Source organism: Aspergillus ochraceoroseus (genome assembly GCF_002846915.1).
Source record: "Aspergillus ochraceoroseus IBT 24754 chromosome Unknown P175scaffold_1, whole genome shotgun sequence".
NCBI lineage: Eukaryota > Fungi > Ascomycota > Eurotiomycetes > Eurotiales > Aspergillaceae > Aspergillus > Aspergillus ochraceoroseus.
The window spans coordinates 3,355,847-3,371,501 of record NW_024468476.1 but is presented as its reverse complement, the minus strand read 5'-3'; the positions used below and the strand labels follow the sequence as shown (position 1 = coordinate 3,371,501).

Genomic DNA, 15,655 nt, shown 5'->3' with positions numbered 1-15,655 from the left:
CTAATTAACCCTAATCCAAAGAGAGACATTGCTGTTATACCTCCAGTACCAGCACCTGTTCTTAACTATAGCTGAATAGTGTGAAGAACAGTGATTTATGATACTTAGTATCAGTCAAATAACCAATAAGAATTTCTACTGCGGATTCGGTTTGTCCAACAAATAGGAGTCAGGACCCCAGCGTCCCCCGTTTTTAGACGGAACTCGTCGATATGGCGACTACTCGTCTGTGCTGCCATCAGACCATAGATAATCTTCAGATGAATGATAGTATACGCTCAGATATACACCAGTCTTCTCACTGTAGGCAAAGGAGATCCAAGAAGTGAGTCTAGCCGTCGTGTCTAGGCTTTGTTTAGGGCTGCTCAGAGTCAGTAAATGCAGGTTTACAGGCACAGCTGGAGTGGTGCTTGACTTACAAGTAATCTCGAACAACTTGTTCATAGTCCTCCCCATATTTCGACAGACCAATTTTCACTAGAAACTGGGCAAGGCCCTGGACTACATCCTTGTCCTTCTCCCCATGGATCGGGAAGTAGAACTTGGTCAATGGCGCGGGCTCGCCTACTTTCATCTCGTAGTTCCATACCATCGGAGTTGGGGTCGAGTCCTTCCCGTCATCGAACCCGCCTGTGAAGGCACGATGGCCCTCGGACAGCTTGGTCAGCTCCCATAACTCCCGAAGGTATTCGAGTCCCTTTTGCACCGTCGGCGAGGTGCTCCGCCCACCCAGGGTCCAGATTTCCTCAATTTTAGACAGGACCACATCGTTATGGGAGCTGTATAGCTTGAGTCGTGACTGGGCTGGATCTCCACAGTCGAACGACCAGAAGGCAAACTGACTATATCCGTTCGTCTCTTCCAGGTAGTCGTTCACCATATCAAACGAGTCAAAGTGACCAATGCGGTTCTCGAGGGGCTTGATGGACTCGGAAATGACAGTTCCAAATCCCGAACCTTGGGCGTGGCATTTCAGCGCGGGGAACGTATACCCCTTCACGGAGATCGTATTGGGTTTCAGATCGAACCCGAAAGCAGCCTGCGAGGTCAGGTCGCTTCCTTCCATCTTTTTCTGGGCCATGACCTCTCTCTCTGCGGCACTGAGAGTGTGCATTGTGAGAAAATGCTGAAACAAATCGTCATCAAACCCCGGAAGGTCCAGCTGCTTCAGCCGATCAAGCAAAGTGGAAATGGGGATCTGATTGTAGGGGTCGGATGGAGTGCCGGATGCCATTGCAACAGGCTCAAAACCGATTCGGACCACGGGGTCAACCTCCCCTCGCTGCTGGTAGTTCACGCTGAACTCAACGGGGAGGCCGCTTCGCGTGATCGCACTGCGAAAGCTCAGTGGATACGGGCCCAAAAGTGGGATCAGCACTTGGCCGTAGAAGGTGAGGGCTTCGAATTGTCGCGAGACACTGTAATTCGCCGAGGCAAGCACTTTGCCTAGGAGTGCCCCGGTCTTCTCCCACCAGTTCTTTTGGTGTTCATCTGGGAATACATAGTATCGAGTCAGGATATCAAAGGGAGTCTGGGCCGCTGTTTCTGACGAAACTTTGCTTTTGGCTATGACACATTGAGAGTCGTTGACATTGGTGACCGTCATGATTGTGATATTGAATAGGCAAAAAGGAATTGGCAGAGAATACGAGCAGTGATGTTGCAAAAGCGAAGTGTCCTGCTGGTATCTTAGACTTGATCTTTTAGAGAGTACGCTTCGTTAGCGAAAGGTGGATTTCCAGAGACTGTCGGAGAAAGGAGGATTCCTTCAATTACAATCCACCCAACACTTGCGTATGGCACACCGGTTACCATCTGACATGTCAGGATATAGCTGTAATCCCTTGCTGTAATGGTATCTCGTGCAGACAGCCCGGAATATGTCTGACGTGTATCCGAGCACCCTAAACTCACCGGTCCATTCTACAGTTCACTATTGCACTTTGTGTGTTTGAAGCAAGGTTGACTGCTTGACGCAAGGATCCTCCTCTACCTGCCTTCCCTTTGGGCGTCAGGTTACGGGCATGGCCAGCGGTCAAGCGATTTCTATAAGCTATTGCCCGAAGTTGGCGATGCTAAATTCAATCACTTCTCCGTATAAATCTGCCTGCGTTCATCGAATGTCCTTGATTACCACCAGCAATTTACGGAATACTTATACTAAAATAAAATGACTGTGACGAAGAAGCTCATCACCGTTTTTGGTGGCACAGGGAACCAAGGTACCTCGGTGGTTCGCTCGCTTCTGGCACACAAAGATCAATTATTCCAAGTGCGAGTGATCACCCGGGACCCGGAATCGAGTAAAGCTCAGGAACTTGCAAAGCTTGGTGCAGAGATCGTGCTGGCAGAAGGAAGTGATCGAAGCCAAACTACCGCCGCGTTCAAAGGAAGCTGGGGAGCCTTTATCAACAGCAATTCAGATGGCCCTGTGAGGATTTGCCCATGAAGTAATCCATTCCCAGTGCGATGCTGACGTACAGGAATGCTGCAGAATGACGAGGATAGCATCGAAAAACCCACTCCTTATGACCTTGATGTTGCCGTACTGGATGCTGCTGAAGCAGCAGGCGTTCAGCATATCGTGTACAGTTCGGCGGCCAGCCCTCACCGGGCAACCAAGGGTCGTATTAATCTGACAGGGTTTGATTGTAAGTTCGGATGGAGACACTACACCAAGTCAGAATACTTTATATTTTTACGCAAGGCTAACCTCACCGGTGCGCAGACAAAACCTATGCCGAGGAATATGCGCGGAGCGAAAAGAGTTTCACAACCTTTACTGCCGTCCTCCCCGCCTCTTTTATGGAGTGCTGGACGCAAGAGTGCTTCTGTCAAATATGGGGTGGGTTCCCTTGGTATCGAAATGGCCAAAAGGAAGTAGTCCTGGCCGTTCCTCCCTACGGTGGTGACGGACGGATGCCCTGGATAAGTGTTCAGGATGACCTCGGGGATATCGTTCATGGTATATTTCTCAACCCGCAGCGGTACGACCAGAAACAGGTCCAAGCCATCAGCCAGCTTATCAAACTGGAGGATATGGCGAAGGAACTTACTAAAGGTGAGTTACTCCTACGTACTATCCCATGGCCCTCTTCGAAGGGTTACCCGCATGTAGTCCATGAGTCTTACAAAGAACATGTAGCCACCGGTACACCCGTGCGATATCAGCAGCTTGCCTCGTGGAGGGATGTCCCCCATGATGGAAGCCATCTACGTGAAGAGGCCCGCTTGATGTTTTTCTTTATGAACTTCTGTGGTGGGAAATGGTTCGCGGAACATGCTAGCGATGACACTGCGGCGCGTGAGTGCAAGCAGGCGGCTGTAGAGGCCCGGGGATGCTCGACTGGGAATCTCACCACCTTCAAAGAATGGTTTACGCGTGAGTCGGCAAACCATGTCTAGATAGTCCACAATTGAAAGATAGCGCTGAAGCTGTTTTGGCTATACCTGCTGGCTTCCTTGTAGCTCTCGTATGGCTCCCTTAGGATCGAAGATTAGACATTCTTAAAGTGTGATCCTTTAAATGGTAGAAGCTTGAAAGTTAATGTAAAATAATATTGGATATTAGGCCGTTCCTTATCGTTAGAGAATCCGAAGAGTATGCCGGTTTATGAGACATACGTATTGCTGGGAGGAGGGTCAAAATATATTTCTTTTCTGTATCAAAATCGTCTGCTAGAGGATATTACAGCTACCATGCTGGCAGTACTCAGCCATCCACAAAACTCTAGGACCTATGGACTTGGGATTATTTCTTATGCAGCTAGGTATAGGCCCTGGGCTTCGAAGCTGTTCAAATATTTGCAAGGTATTTGTGATATGATATGATTACTTTGTCTCCCGAAGGGCGAGATACCTCAAGCGAGAAACATACCACCATTAGACTCCAGTACCGTCCCAGATACATATTGATCTTTCATGAGGTAGAGATAAGCTTGAGCAATATTCTCTGGCGTGCCCGCACTGGCAACTAGTGACTTCTCCTTGGCCATCTTTATGGCAATGTCGTACGCATCTCCTAGGATGTCCTTGACTACATCGGTCATAATGGCACCGGGTGACACGACGTTTACCCGTAATGGCTGGAGATCAATTGCGAGTCCTTTCGCCATGGATTCCACCGCACCGCAATATCCCGAGATGACCGTCCAGCCGGGATCTGGTTTGTGGGCATGGGCGCCACTCGTGAGCGTCAAGGAGTTAGCTGCACTCAAGTCCATGAACCGAGGCAGGTGTTTGGCGAACATCAAGGGTGCCATGTATCGGATTGTTCCCGTCCTCTCCACCTTCTCAACTGTGAATTCCATCAGAGACGGCGGTTGTGTCATATCGGCAGCTGTGATCACAATGTGGTTGATTTTGGACGTCTCCGCTGCAAATGCAAGGATCTTTTGCGCGTTATCCTCGAGATTTGACGAATCTGCAAGATCACACGCAATCCCTCGGACCCGGCCACCTGCCGTCTCAGAAGGATAAGATTTCTCAAGCCGAGACACTGCGTCCTTGAGCTTGATCGGGTTGGAACCGACGACGGTAACCACAGCGTGATGTTCTAAAGCGGCCTCTGCTATACTGTATCCGATGCCGGAGGTGCCTCCAACAATAAGAATCCGTTTATCACGCAGCTGGCCCGTGTATTTAGCAGTGACAGGTGCCATTGTTCTTGAGTTGCAAGTAAATATCGAGTAAAGAAGCAAAGTTTGTAATGGGGATTCGATGGGAAGGGTTATAGATGTGATTAAACCAGGCTCTATTGACCAAATCTGTCTGTGAATGAGATGTGGACTGTCATTCACTCGTCGTAATTTAACAGATGATGAAAGGTCGGTCTCCGTAGGTCTATAAAACTACACCGCAACTTCGTTATCTCAATAATTTCTTGACCGCGTTCTGATCCCACGAAACGGTTCTATAATAAGCGAGTGATGTAAGGATTGTATAGGGATGCGAGGTGGCATTAGTCTGCATCATCTCCGCACCATGTTATTGAGAGCCAGTAGTAGCCCATTAATCTACCAACGATGCACGGAGTAAGGGGTACGAATTGACTATTCCGGTCTTTACTCATCGTCATCCCATACTCCGCTCATGATCAAATACGAATTAAGTGTGCTGTGGCACCTTGATATTACCATTCTGACACATCTGCATACGGCATAGGGCCCCCCCCCCCCCCCCCCCTTCTCCCTGCGGCATATCATAACACGTCTAAGTGATTTACTAGGAGCATATTTCAGATGCAATATCATACGTGTATTCCGTGGGTACGATGAACATGGCAGCTCGAACTAAAACTGCAAAGGGGACGTGTCTTGAAGCCCCGCGTACTACATCTTGGAATCCCCGCCTGCGGTTCCTTTTTGTCCTTCCTCGTCGATAATTCTAAACAATCCATCCGAAGGAATATTAGTCGCGGTATATTCGGTCTCATTGAGAACTGCATTGGCGGCCTTTCCAAATTCCTGGTAGGTATCTCTTTCGCAATCGTGTGAGAATATCCAGAATGGGCGTGCTACCATCGTGGGCACATCTTCCTTGGATTCGGCCTTCCAGTTGGCTTTCTGCAGGCTTGCTAGCATTTTCAATCCACCGTCTTGGATTAAGCTGACCCTGTCGTACCTGTTTACCTCGTCAGCTACCATGGGTAGGAATAGAAGATTAGGTTGCGAACCTCAGCTTCTGCATGACGCGAAGCCCAAGTGGGATCCGTTGTTTGCCCGCAAGCTCGAGGCAGATTGCGACTACCGCACCATCTTCAATGGCCTGATTTGCTCCTTGCCCGGTTGTTGGTAAGAAGGGATGCGCGGCATCGCCAATGAGGATCATACGGCCTTTTTCCGAAACCCATCGTGTCAGTGGATCCGCAGCCATAACCAAATGATCGAAGCATTTTCCCTGGGGAGTCTTTTCGATAATTGCCGCGAGCTTATCTTTTGCTGGCCAATGCTCAATGTATTTAAGCGCGTTTGTAACATCAGATGGCTGGAGCCAGGGCTCGGAGACGTCGTCATGGAAGCTCTGCAGGGGGGGGGGGTTGTTAGTAGCTGTTCCGTCTAATGGGCCGTGATGAGGATGCTCAGACCTTATGCATACATCCCCAGTATACATCCTTTCCGTGCCTTCCAGTTCCCATGAGCATGGTGATGTCCTTTCCGATAAAGTGATTCAGTTGATCATGGTTTTCCGTGTTGCGTAGTAGCCACTCTGCCTCAGCACACCCCCTGAGCACTTCAGAAGGATATCCGCATCTGTAGATCGCGCTCCCTGTCTTCCTGAGAATCGCATGAGCTCCGCTGATGATAGGCCTTGCATTGCTATGGATTCCATCGCTCGCGATGACACAATCTGCGGTTATTCGTTCCCCGGCCGCTATAACGCCGGCTTGCTGCTCATCCTCCCAGTACTCCGTCACTGGAAGCCCAAATCGGAGGTCGATCCCCAGGCGTCTGCCATAGTCGTACAACGCGCGCACAGTGTCGGATCGATTGATCACCCATCCTTCGCCGGGCCTGTATCCATCCATCTCCTTCTGATCCTTTACTTCTCCTGCTTCATCATATACAGTAATGAGGTCTATGTCGCATCGAATGGAATCAAGAGACTTAGCAACAGATCCATTGTCCCATTTATGGATGACCACCGAGCCATTCCGGCCTATGCTCAGGATATCCCCTAATACGTACGTTAGATCTAGGATAGAGTGAGAACCAATTGGTTTGCGGAAGATATTGCTCACCAAGATGGGTTGGTTGGGCTGCCTTCTCAAGGCCGATGACTGTGTGACCCTTGCGATGACATTCAATGGCAGCCGTGAGTCCAGCCAGCCCTAAGCCAACGATAATGACCTGGATTCCGCTTGAATGGGGCTTCGCAACGCCATCTGCTCCCAGTCCAATGTGGGTCATTCTGGATGATTGTAGAGAGAAGGGTGATTCAAACACAGCTTCTTTCACTAAATAAATGCGCGCCTTTCTAGATTCGGACCGGTGTGCGATTATATATATGTGTAGCACCTCATGAGTAGCGTCTCTTTTAGTTTATCATAAAATCCATATCTCTGGACTTTTAGAGTCCGTTAATAAATCCACTCAATCGCCACCTGGTCCAGATGTGACTACTATAACTTCCCGTTCACCGAGTTATATCAGCAAGGAGCTTGGTATGTGCATGGGCAGCTTGTATGTTCCCACCAAGGTGGCGTCGCCACTGTGATACATGGAGAACAGATGCATGCTTGAAGTAATCCTTCCTATTGCCCTATGTCCCGTGTGTTAGTACAGTAGCGCCGTGGATACACAGAATCGCGACAGTTTTGGCACCCTTGCTTCAACGACGCTTCTCCGAGAGTTTGCTAAGGCATTTCACCCCGAGTTTCTGGCACTTGTTATAAAATAGACACATATAGCTTTCTACTTTCCATTTTGGTTCCGGAATACCTTGTAAGTCCATATTTGACGTGGGTTTCTTTCTCCCACCATCTAGTTATATCACGAGCCCCCGAGGAATAGGAAAATGACCATTAACCGCCGAGTTATGACTGTCGTTGGGGCCACAGGTAAGAATCTGGACTTCGGACTGCCATACTCTATCTCGAGCACTGCTCATATCTCCATCAAACAGGTAAACAGGGGGGATCCGTGGCCCGATCACTTCTACAAAACGCAGACTTTGAGGTTCGATGTCTCACACGGGATGCTGGGTCGTCAAAAGCTGAGGCACTCCGATCCTTGGGAGCAGAAGTTGTCCAAGTTGATGGGTTCAATGAGGCTGAAACGCAAAAGGCCATTGCAGGCAGCTGGGGTATTTTCATCAACAATGGCTACACCAACTCGGTGTGTCTTTCGCCTCCTCCTCCCTACTGAAGTCGTCGTTAGCTGGTCCGGATGAGTACTGACTGCCCACTTCCTCAACCAAGCCCACTGTCCGAGATGGCCGATACGACCTGGACTTTGGAAACTGCATACTTCGCAGTGCAGCAGCAGCAGGGATCCAACATGTAGTGTTTAGCTCCCAGCCCTCCGCGGAGAGTCTCACGAATGGAGCCATTCGCACCCCAATCTTAGACGGTACATCCAATTTTGATCTTGAAAACTAGGAACTAGCCATTGTTGACAGCAGCCTCACAGTCAAAGCCTACGGGGATTCATGGGGGCGGGCAAATCCAGCATTCACGACCTTTACCCCCATCATGTCATCCTGGTATCTGGAGGATTTCCTGATGCCCTCATTCTACCAGGGATTTGGTGGATTCCCTTTCGAGGAGGATTCCGACGGCTACCTAACATTTCGGACTCCGCTTATTGGCGGACGAGAAGAGGTGCCTTGGATCTGTGTCGACGAAGACTTTGGCGATCTAGTGCATGGGATCTTCCTCAATCCGCTGCGATGGAATCGTCGCACAGTGCAGGCAGTGGGGGACATTGTCTCCTTTGAGGACATTGTGAACACGTTTATTCGAGGTAACCGACCCACTGCGCCTTGTTCATTTTTATTCCTCCATCGCTGACTTCCTCCTGTGGCAGTGACTGAGAAAAAGGCGCGGTTTATCGGGTACGAAGACCCAGCGCAATTTCCGGCCTTTGACAAGCCAGAACTGAAGGAGTCAAGCGATGTCTTCGCATTTTACCAACTGAGACACGGAGAAATCTTTGGAAACGGTATTACTGAATGTCGGACGGCACTGGAGCTGAAGCAGGCAGCCTTCAAGGCAAAAGGAAGCAAGGGACGTAAGAGACTGACAACTTGCGCGGAATGGTTTACAGAACTATACAACAGCCCGACAGGAAAGCCATGCACGCTGGATGCATGTAGCATGGATACCAACTGATTGTATGGTAAAAGCATGCTTAATAATGATAGATAGATTCATAAGGGTACTATGCAATTGTAGGTTTTGTTTTGGGATAAACATACAAGCCAGAGTTTGAACCGAACCCTGAAAGGCACTTAGCGGCATGCCCACGATCGAGACGCTTTGGTGTGAGCACCTTTCCACGAAGTGCAGTTGTTATCCATTCTGAGGGATAAGTCATATTATGCAATGTACTTGAGTTGTAGCTGAATATACGAGTACGCTCTGACTCGATCCTAGAAGTGAGATACAATGCAAGGCAGAGAAACCACATCACTGACGGCTAGTTGGAATGCCAACTGCTCAATCTCAAATATGGTATCACATATGCAAGTGGTCATAAACTCTAGTCTACTGACCTCAGGAAAAGCCAGAGGAATTATGTGGTTTGTACGGAGTACGATACATACATACCTAGAGGTAGGCAGGAATCCGCATTCGCCACGGAAAGTACCTCTAACTATAGATAGAGAACAAGCTTGTGCCAGTAAGGTTAGGAGTATACGGAGTCCATAGATTCTACACAGATTTGACATCCAGTCTATAGCAATTCCTTGGTCTTTTTCTGTTTTATGACCGGTCTCGACTACTCCGTTCCTCCGTACGCATTACAGCTGTTCTTCTCCCTTGCAGATCAACTTCATGCATTTACGAAAGTGGCATATCTCAACGCAGGGGATGTGTAAGTTAGAATTGCCCGCAATCGGCAACCTATGACAGCAGAATGGCTGAGTTAATGACCACGGAGATGATCTGGCCAAAGCATAGGGGTGTTGGAAATGCTCCCACACCTGGGACGGCGAGAATACAGTTATTCTCTCTCTCTTTTTTTTTTTTTTTTTTTTTACTTGCGCTTTCATGCCCTGAAGTCTTGTCTCTTTCTTCAGTAATTTTTCTACTTAGCATCTGACTAGAAGGGTGGGATTCGAAAGTCGAGATATCATGTTGTCGTTATGGGCTCCCTCGAGTAACAGTCTGCTTGTTCATGCTTTCTGCCTGCTTGTAATTTCCCAAGTCCTTGTGCGATGGTACAAATATTACTGCTCTTGGGTAGGCAGAGACCTATACTCCAGATGATTGTGTGGTTAATATTTTGCAGGTCAAGGTCCCTGTAGTGGGAGCCAGAGGGTTGATAGCATCACGAAAGGAAGGACTTGCCTGGCTTTACAACGGCCCTAAGATTCTTCAGGAAGGCTATGAGAAGGTACCAATATATCATTGCGAAGGAGAAACGCCTAATTGCTAAATGATTCCATTCCAGCACGGGGATTTTGCGTTCCAATTTCGGACTCCTCATCGATGGGAGGTCTGCCTCTGCGACAACGCGATGATTAAAGAGTACCAGGATTTAAATGATGATTACATGTCGCTCAATGCATTCAATGAGGGTGTTGGGTCCAATTTCCTGCTCCAAGCGTATTCACTAAAGCCTCTCTGACGCGTTGCTTTTGCTTGATCAGATCTTCGAAACAAAGTATACAGTTCCGGGTTTCGCGGATTCCCTTCACCATATTCCAGTTCCAGTCCTATCCAAGGCATTAGTCTGGTCTCGAGCTAGGAGTACCGCCAACAACTCCTACTTTGAAGAACTTGTGTCCGAGTTGGACTTTGCCCTGGCCTTCGAAATGCGCACGACGACAGGAGGCAAGATACATTTTGAGGTAGTATGGATTGAGGCTGACGTTTGGTAGACTGGCAGAAGCTGAACTGTCTCACCATCGGACTGCGTCTCATGCTTCGGCTCATCTCAAAGGTGCTTGTTGGCGATCCATTGTGCAGAGACCCAGCGGCCATAGACTTGTTTACGAGGTATGGATCGGCTGTGCCCGTCAGCGGTGGAAAAATTGCGTGGTTGCCCGAGATACTGAAGCCGTATGCCATGTCCCTTCCGTAGTCAAATGCTATCGATCGTGTCTGAGCCTCGTTTAGGGTTTTTGGTCCATATTTTGCTGCGTCTCGCATGCAAGTCCAGTTGACCGGCCTTATAACGGACCAAATCCAACGGACAGATAAAAAAGCAGACCAACCCCGCGTATGTTTTCTGGCCACACTATTGGAGCCTTCCAGCGAGGTATCTGCGTTAGCCACACTGACTGACATCTTTCCAGACTATTGGGGAGTGGATGTGGATGTGGGTGCAACAGGATGCCCCAGGGGAGTACAACGAGGTACACGTCGCACAGCTGCTCATTGCAGCGATTTTTGGCTCTGTTCACTCTGCAGGAATGGTATGCTTCATGGATTGTCAGTTTAGGTACTCTGCTCATGAATACATAGGTGCTTGCGACATGCCTTTACGAACTCACAATTCGCCCGGAATATATCAAGCCGCTGCGGGAGGAAGTGGAAGGGGTATTGCGAGAGCATGACCAGATGGGGAAAGAAGCAATCGAATCTATGACCATGTTGGATAGCTTCATTAAAGAGTGTCAGCGGTACCGGCCACTCACTCCAGGTGAGAATTTCCAGCCCGTAGATATCATGATCCCCTCGGACGTTTTTGACTCTGACATCGCACGGCGCAGCCTCGTTGCATCGCGTGGCCATACGGGATTACACCTTTAAGAATGGCCTTACTATACCAAAGGGAACATATGTACTGACTCCAAACACGCCTGTTCTACGGGATTCGAGATACTATGATAACCCGCACGAGTTCCAGGGATTTCGGTTCCATGAGCTGGGCAAGGCCACCGGACGTCCGGACTCGTATAAGATTGCTGGACAAAGCCCTAAGTCTCGACAATTCGGTGACGGAAGACACTCCTGGTAAGTGCACCAGTGATGTTAATTGATGTGTCCTGTCTCTAAATTAATACCTCATCCCCAGTCCTGGGAAGCAATTGGCCGCCGACATGCTTCGATTGATTATGGCCCATTTCCTCCTCAATTTTGATATCGAGTCCACTAAACCCGATCCCGCATGTGATTATCCCAGCTTCGATTCACGTTGGATGTCTGTGAAGGGCCGTGATGTGAAGTAGGAGCAAAACGACCCAATCAAGACTGTTGGGTTCGCAGTTTGATTCTGCTGCTCAGGTAATACACGAACTTGGAATACACATACGTCGTCTTCTGGCCTTGCTTGGATTGCTTCTAGGGCGTTTAGAGTAGAAGTCTTATCAAATTCAAAGGGTCACAGCTTCGAATCCATGGTCCTGTTGTAGAAGTACATTCAATCCCAGAACTTCCCAATGGACCACACACTGCATTCATTTGGATGAGCGATGGAGGCAGAACATAGATATGGGAATTTGATATCACCTTTCAGCTACTGAATTTAGCTAGAGCTGGTACGTAGCTGGTGACTAGGTTGACGTGTTCGGAGTGAATCTGATAAGTATAGGTTGAATGACAGATGCTCACACCACTCACCCGTACCGAGAATTCAATAATACAGAAATCCTACTTGCATCATGCAGTTACGTTAACCGGAGTCCAGTCCTTGCCGATGGGCATGCTAGGGGGCGGAATGCTGCTTCAAGAAACTCTTACTCAATACCAGGACATCGTTTTGCGCCGTCTGTTGCTACCTGTGGTTATAAATAGGATCAAAAGAATCATCGACCCTGGAGATCGGTTTCTTCCTCAATATCCCAACCTCTGGTCTCCGGTTCCAACCCTTTCTACGCCATGGGCTCCATCACTCCTCTTCCGGATATCGATTTCTACTCTTCCCCCTACCTCGCCGAGCATTATGATCTGCTGAGCGCGAATGAAACTGCGTTCTACACGGACATCGCATTTTTCGAGAAGCAACTGCACCAAATTCGAGAACTCAAACGGGCCAGAGGGGAAAATCCCGACCGTGTGGTGGTGCTCGATGTCGGCACAGGCACCGGACGCGCCTTACACAGTCTAGCCGAACTAGCCCACAAGAGTCAGATTGACCTCTCCCCGGCTGTGTTCATTGGCTTTGATATCTCCCAAGACATGGTCGATAGGGCGGCCCAGACTCGCGATATGCCCTACGTGGGCAATGTGGCCTGGCGATGCGCCGCAGCCGGTGACCTGGACAAGGTGGTTGCCGATTGTGGAATCGAGAACCAGGTTGATCTGTTGCTCTTCGCCGATGGGGGGTTCCTCCATCTGCATGACCACTCCATGGCCGGCCAGTTCCTGGATTGCTTGAGCAAAGCTCTGCGGCCGGACATTGGTCGAGCATGCATATCAATCACCAACGCTGATACGGTAAAAAGTGGCAAAGACATGAACTACTATGACCACAGCGGCGCCCCCCGAGAGTACAAGAGCATAAATTATCCGGGCCTGGTGTATCAGAATTCGTTCCTCAGCCACAAGGAAGATGGTGCATTGCAGACATCCACATTTCAACTGAAGGTTTTCCGGGAGACGGGCGATGGTCAGCGTCAGCTAATAGAGTCCCGCAGAACCACGCTGAAGGGGCGAGCATGGAATGAGGAAGAGGTAAGTCAGCTTGTGGAAGCATCATCCGGCATCAAGGTAGTGGAAATTGGCCGTCCGGATCATCTACAAATGTTCTTCGTCCTGCAGAAGGAGGAGTGTTAAGAGAGAGACTATTTGTTACTACACTGGAAGAGAACGAGGTAGAAAGTGAATGGCTGTGTTGTGATAGCGTTGCGTACCGAATTGATTCTCCTAATGAACTAACTACATGTCAAATTAATTACCAGGGCGTTGTTGACTGGGTTGTACGCATGGACAAGGGCGGCTTGACTTATGATTTGAATAGTAAGATGTATGCTAAAGTATATGTATATTTTGAGCCTCACTATCCCCCAGCACAACTCAGCGAAGGGACACCCGAACAGGATCTTAAGCCCCCTTTTCGTAAATGCTATTCATCAAAGTATCTGGATCTTTCTCTGTCGTTCTCCATTCTTGCTCCAGGATATCCGCCCGTTCGACACCCCGAAGCTTAAAGACCGCTTTGAAGGGGGTCGGGGGACTCAATAACCCTTGCACCATGTCAAGGGGATCAGGCTTAATCTCTTCTCCATTCACATTGGGTGGTAAGATATCAAACAGCCATAGCATCCGGCATATGGCAAGCTTGATGGCTCCTTTACCCACGTGCCGACCAGGACATGCTCGACGAGCAAAGCCAAACACGGCCAGTGGGAGATCTGGGTTCTCGAGCCACCTTTCCGGACGAAATTCCATAGGATTGTGGAAGACTTCGGGGTCCAAATCCATTCCCCAGTGGTTGAAGATGACCATGGACCCCTTGGGGATCCGATAACCCCCAAACTCATCATCGGCGGTGGTCTTGTGCGCAAAGCCCCCCGGAGCAATTGATCGCCATCGAAGAGTCTCTTCCAAAATCGCCATGGTATAGGGGAGATGTACTAGATCTTCGCCTGCAGGCATCTGGTTTGATCTGTTGGTGGCATTCATCCGCTGGTCAATTTCTTGCTGGGCTTTCTTCATAACGTCCGGGAACGTCAACATGGCGAGCACAAAGATCTCCATCACTCCTGTCATGGGCTCTGCACCGGCATCGAATATGAATCCGATGATGTGGATAAACTCCTCTGTGTCTATATCTGCAGTTACGCTGCGATCGAAGGCGCCGCGCAGCCAGTTCCAGGACTGGGATTTCTGTCCCTCCGTCCAACAGTCGCGATAGAGTGCAGTTGCCTTTTCATAAATCTCATCGCCTAGTGCCTTCCAGGGCGCCAGGGGACGTGGCAGCCGGTTCAGTATGGGGAAGAGCTGGACTAGGCTGACCATGGGGGTAGCACTCATCTGGGCGATACTCTCGGAGGCCTCAACAATGACTCGGAGCATTTTGCCATCGACTGTCTCGATGCGCTTACTGTAGGTCAGCGTAGCTGTGAGGCTGTAGGAGAACCGAAGGAAGACGTCACGGATGTCGTGGTCCCCGTGAAGGAAATCCAGAAGGAGCTGTTTGCTTTCCAGATCGTAGAGTGGCGCATATCGCTCCGCCCACACCGGCTTGAGAAACTTGGTCTGAATCCGACTGTGCAGACGCCATTGCTTGGTGTATGGCAGGAGTGCTGTGTTCAGACCGCGGAACACGCACTCGCCCATAAACACCAGTGGAGGTCGAGAACTGTAGACCTCGCTCTTCTTCGCTAGGATTTCGTGTGCCACTTGGTGAGTCCCGAGGCATATCACGGTCTGAAGGCCTAGCTTGAAGCTGATAATGGGGCCGTACGTAGCGTTCCATTCCTGGTATTTCCGCCATGGATTCTCGGATGGAATCTGGTAAATATTGCCAATCAGCGGCAGTGGCTTGGGCCCTGGAGGCAGAGGTAACTTTCGCCTGTCATCGAGGAACTTGTAGACAATCCCGAGGAGAATAGCAATCGTAATGAACATAAATAACATCCTCAATGCAGTAGGTAGGCACACCTACGTGACAAACTATGGGTGAATCCTCTATACGGGCACTGGGCTCATAGAAACCAGATCCAAAGCTCTCAGATATACTAGTTGGGTAGGGGATCATGTCAGAATATCCCATGTCGGTGTAAAAGATCTGACAGAGAACTTGTTCATCGCCCGCATACCATTGCTCTCCTTGCATACATGGCAATGCATGCCCCCCCCCCCCCCCCCCCCAAATACATACGTGGCCCTGCAAAGCAACAGAAAATCCAGCTGGACTTTACAGCAAGGGATGGGACTGGTTCAAGGGATCGAAAGCCATGCAGCGAAGCAACCTTTCTGGCTATTGAGTATTATAGCCCGTAGTATAGCAGTTTATGAAACACTCAAGTCGCTGTCAAATCTCAGTGCAAGCACGCTAGCGTAACGAAAAAGAATACTTCACTTCTTAGCTGGAATGGTACC

The 15,655-nt window shown here is 49.4% G+C and overlaps 8 protein-coding genes across 8 annotated transcripts; 4 read left to right on the top strand and 4 right to left on the bottom strand.

Moving 5' to 3' along the window:
• Positions 1-219: 219 nt before the first annotated feature.
• Positions 220-1,606, bottom strand: P175DRAFT_0528284 (uncharacterized protein; the record flags this gene model as incomplete). Its single annotated transcript, XM_040899597.1, has 2 exons — positions 220-361; positions 420-1,606. The coding sequence occupies 2 exons, from the start codon at positions 1,604-1,606 to the stop codon at positions 220-222; spliced, it is 1,329 nt and encodes a 442-aa protein (XP_040756167.1).
• Positions 1,607-2,170: 564 nt separating this feature from the next.
• On the top strand, positions 2,171-3,405 carry P175DRAFT_0528283 (NmrA/HSCARG family protein; the record flags this gene model as incomplete). The annotated part of the gene is made up of 4 exons (XM_040899596.1): positions 2,171-2,431; positions 2,495-2,651; positions 2,729-3,061; positions 3,119-3,405. 4 exons carry the CDS (start codon positions 2,171-2,173, stop codon positions 3,403-3,405), a joined length of 1,038 nt encoding a protein of 345 aa, XP_040756166.1.
• A 455-nt stretch (positions 3,406-3,860) lies between these two features.
• On the bottom strand, positions 3,861-4,661 carry P175DRAFT_0428599 (uncharacterized protein; the record flags this gene model as incomplete). Its single annotated transcript, XM_040893310.1, has 1 exon — positions 3,861-4,661. One exon carries the CDS (start codon positions 4,659-4,661, stop codon positions 3,861-3,863), a length of 801 nt encoding a protein of 266 aa, XP_040756165.1.
• Positions 4,662-5,238: 577 nt separating this feature from the next.
• On the bottom strand, positions 5,239-6,908 carry fqzB (FAD-dependent monooxygenase fmqB; the record flags this gene model as incomplete). Its single annotated transcript, XM_040898764.1, has 4 exons — positions 5,239-5,622; positions 5,675-6,021; positions 6,086-6,675; positions 6,740-6,908. 4 exons carry the CDS (start codon positions 6,906-6,908, stop codon positions 5,331-5,333), a joined length of 1,398 nt encoding a protein of 465 aa, XP_040756164.1. The 3' UTR covers positions 5,239-5,330.
• A 607-nt stretch (positions 6,909-7,515) lies between these two features.
• P175DRAFT_0506349 (NmrA/HSCARG family protein) lies at positions 7,516-8,830 on the top strand (the record flags this gene model as incomplete). The annotated part of the gene is made up of 5 exons (XM_040898189.1): positions 7,516-7,558; positions 7,624-7,835; positions 7,919-8,069; positions 8,130-8,462; positions 8,526-8,830. 5 exons carry the CDS (start codon positions 7,516-7,518, stop codon positions 8,828-8,830), a joined length of 1,044 nt encoding a protein of 347 aa, XP_040756163.1.
• Positions 8,831-9,796: 966 nt separating this feature from the next.
• P175DRAFT_0430314 (cytochrome P450) lies at positions 9,797-11,838 on the top strand (the record flags this gene model as incomplete). Its single annotated transcript, XM_040893420.1, has 10 exons — positions 9,797-9,904; positions 9,954-10,058; positions 10,116-10,244; positions 10,315-10,515; positions 10,557-10,735; positions 10,784-10,886; positions 10,963-11,082; positions 11,132-11,309; positions 11,380-11,623; positions 11,685-11,838. 10 exons carry the CDS (start codon positions 9,797-9,799, stop codon positions 11,836-11,838), a joined length of 1,521 nt encoding a protein of 506 aa, XP_040756162.1.
• A 649-nt stretch (positions 11,839-12,487) lies between these two features.
• Positions 12,488-13,384, top strand: P175DRAFT_0489862 (class I SAM-dependent methyltransferase; the record flags this gene model as incomplete). The annotated part of the gene is made up of 1 exon (XM_040895766.1): positions 12,488-13,384. The coding sequence occupies one exon, from the start codon at positions 12,488-12,490 to the stop codon at positions 13,382-13,384; it is 897 nt and encodes a 298-aa protein (XP_040756161.1).
• A 267-nt stretch (positions 13,385-13,651) lies between these two features.
• Positions 13,652-15,389, bottom strand: P175DRAFT_0506365 (cytochrome P450; the record flags this gene model as incomplete). The annotated part of the gene is made up of 2 exons (XM_040898191.1): positions 13,652-15,125; positions 15,373-15,389. 2 exons carry the CDS (start codon positions 15,387-15,389, stop codon positions 13,652-13,654), a joined length of 1,491 nt encoding a protein of 496 aa, XP_040756160.1.
• Between the last annotated feature and the right edge of the window lie 266 nt (positions 15,390-15,655).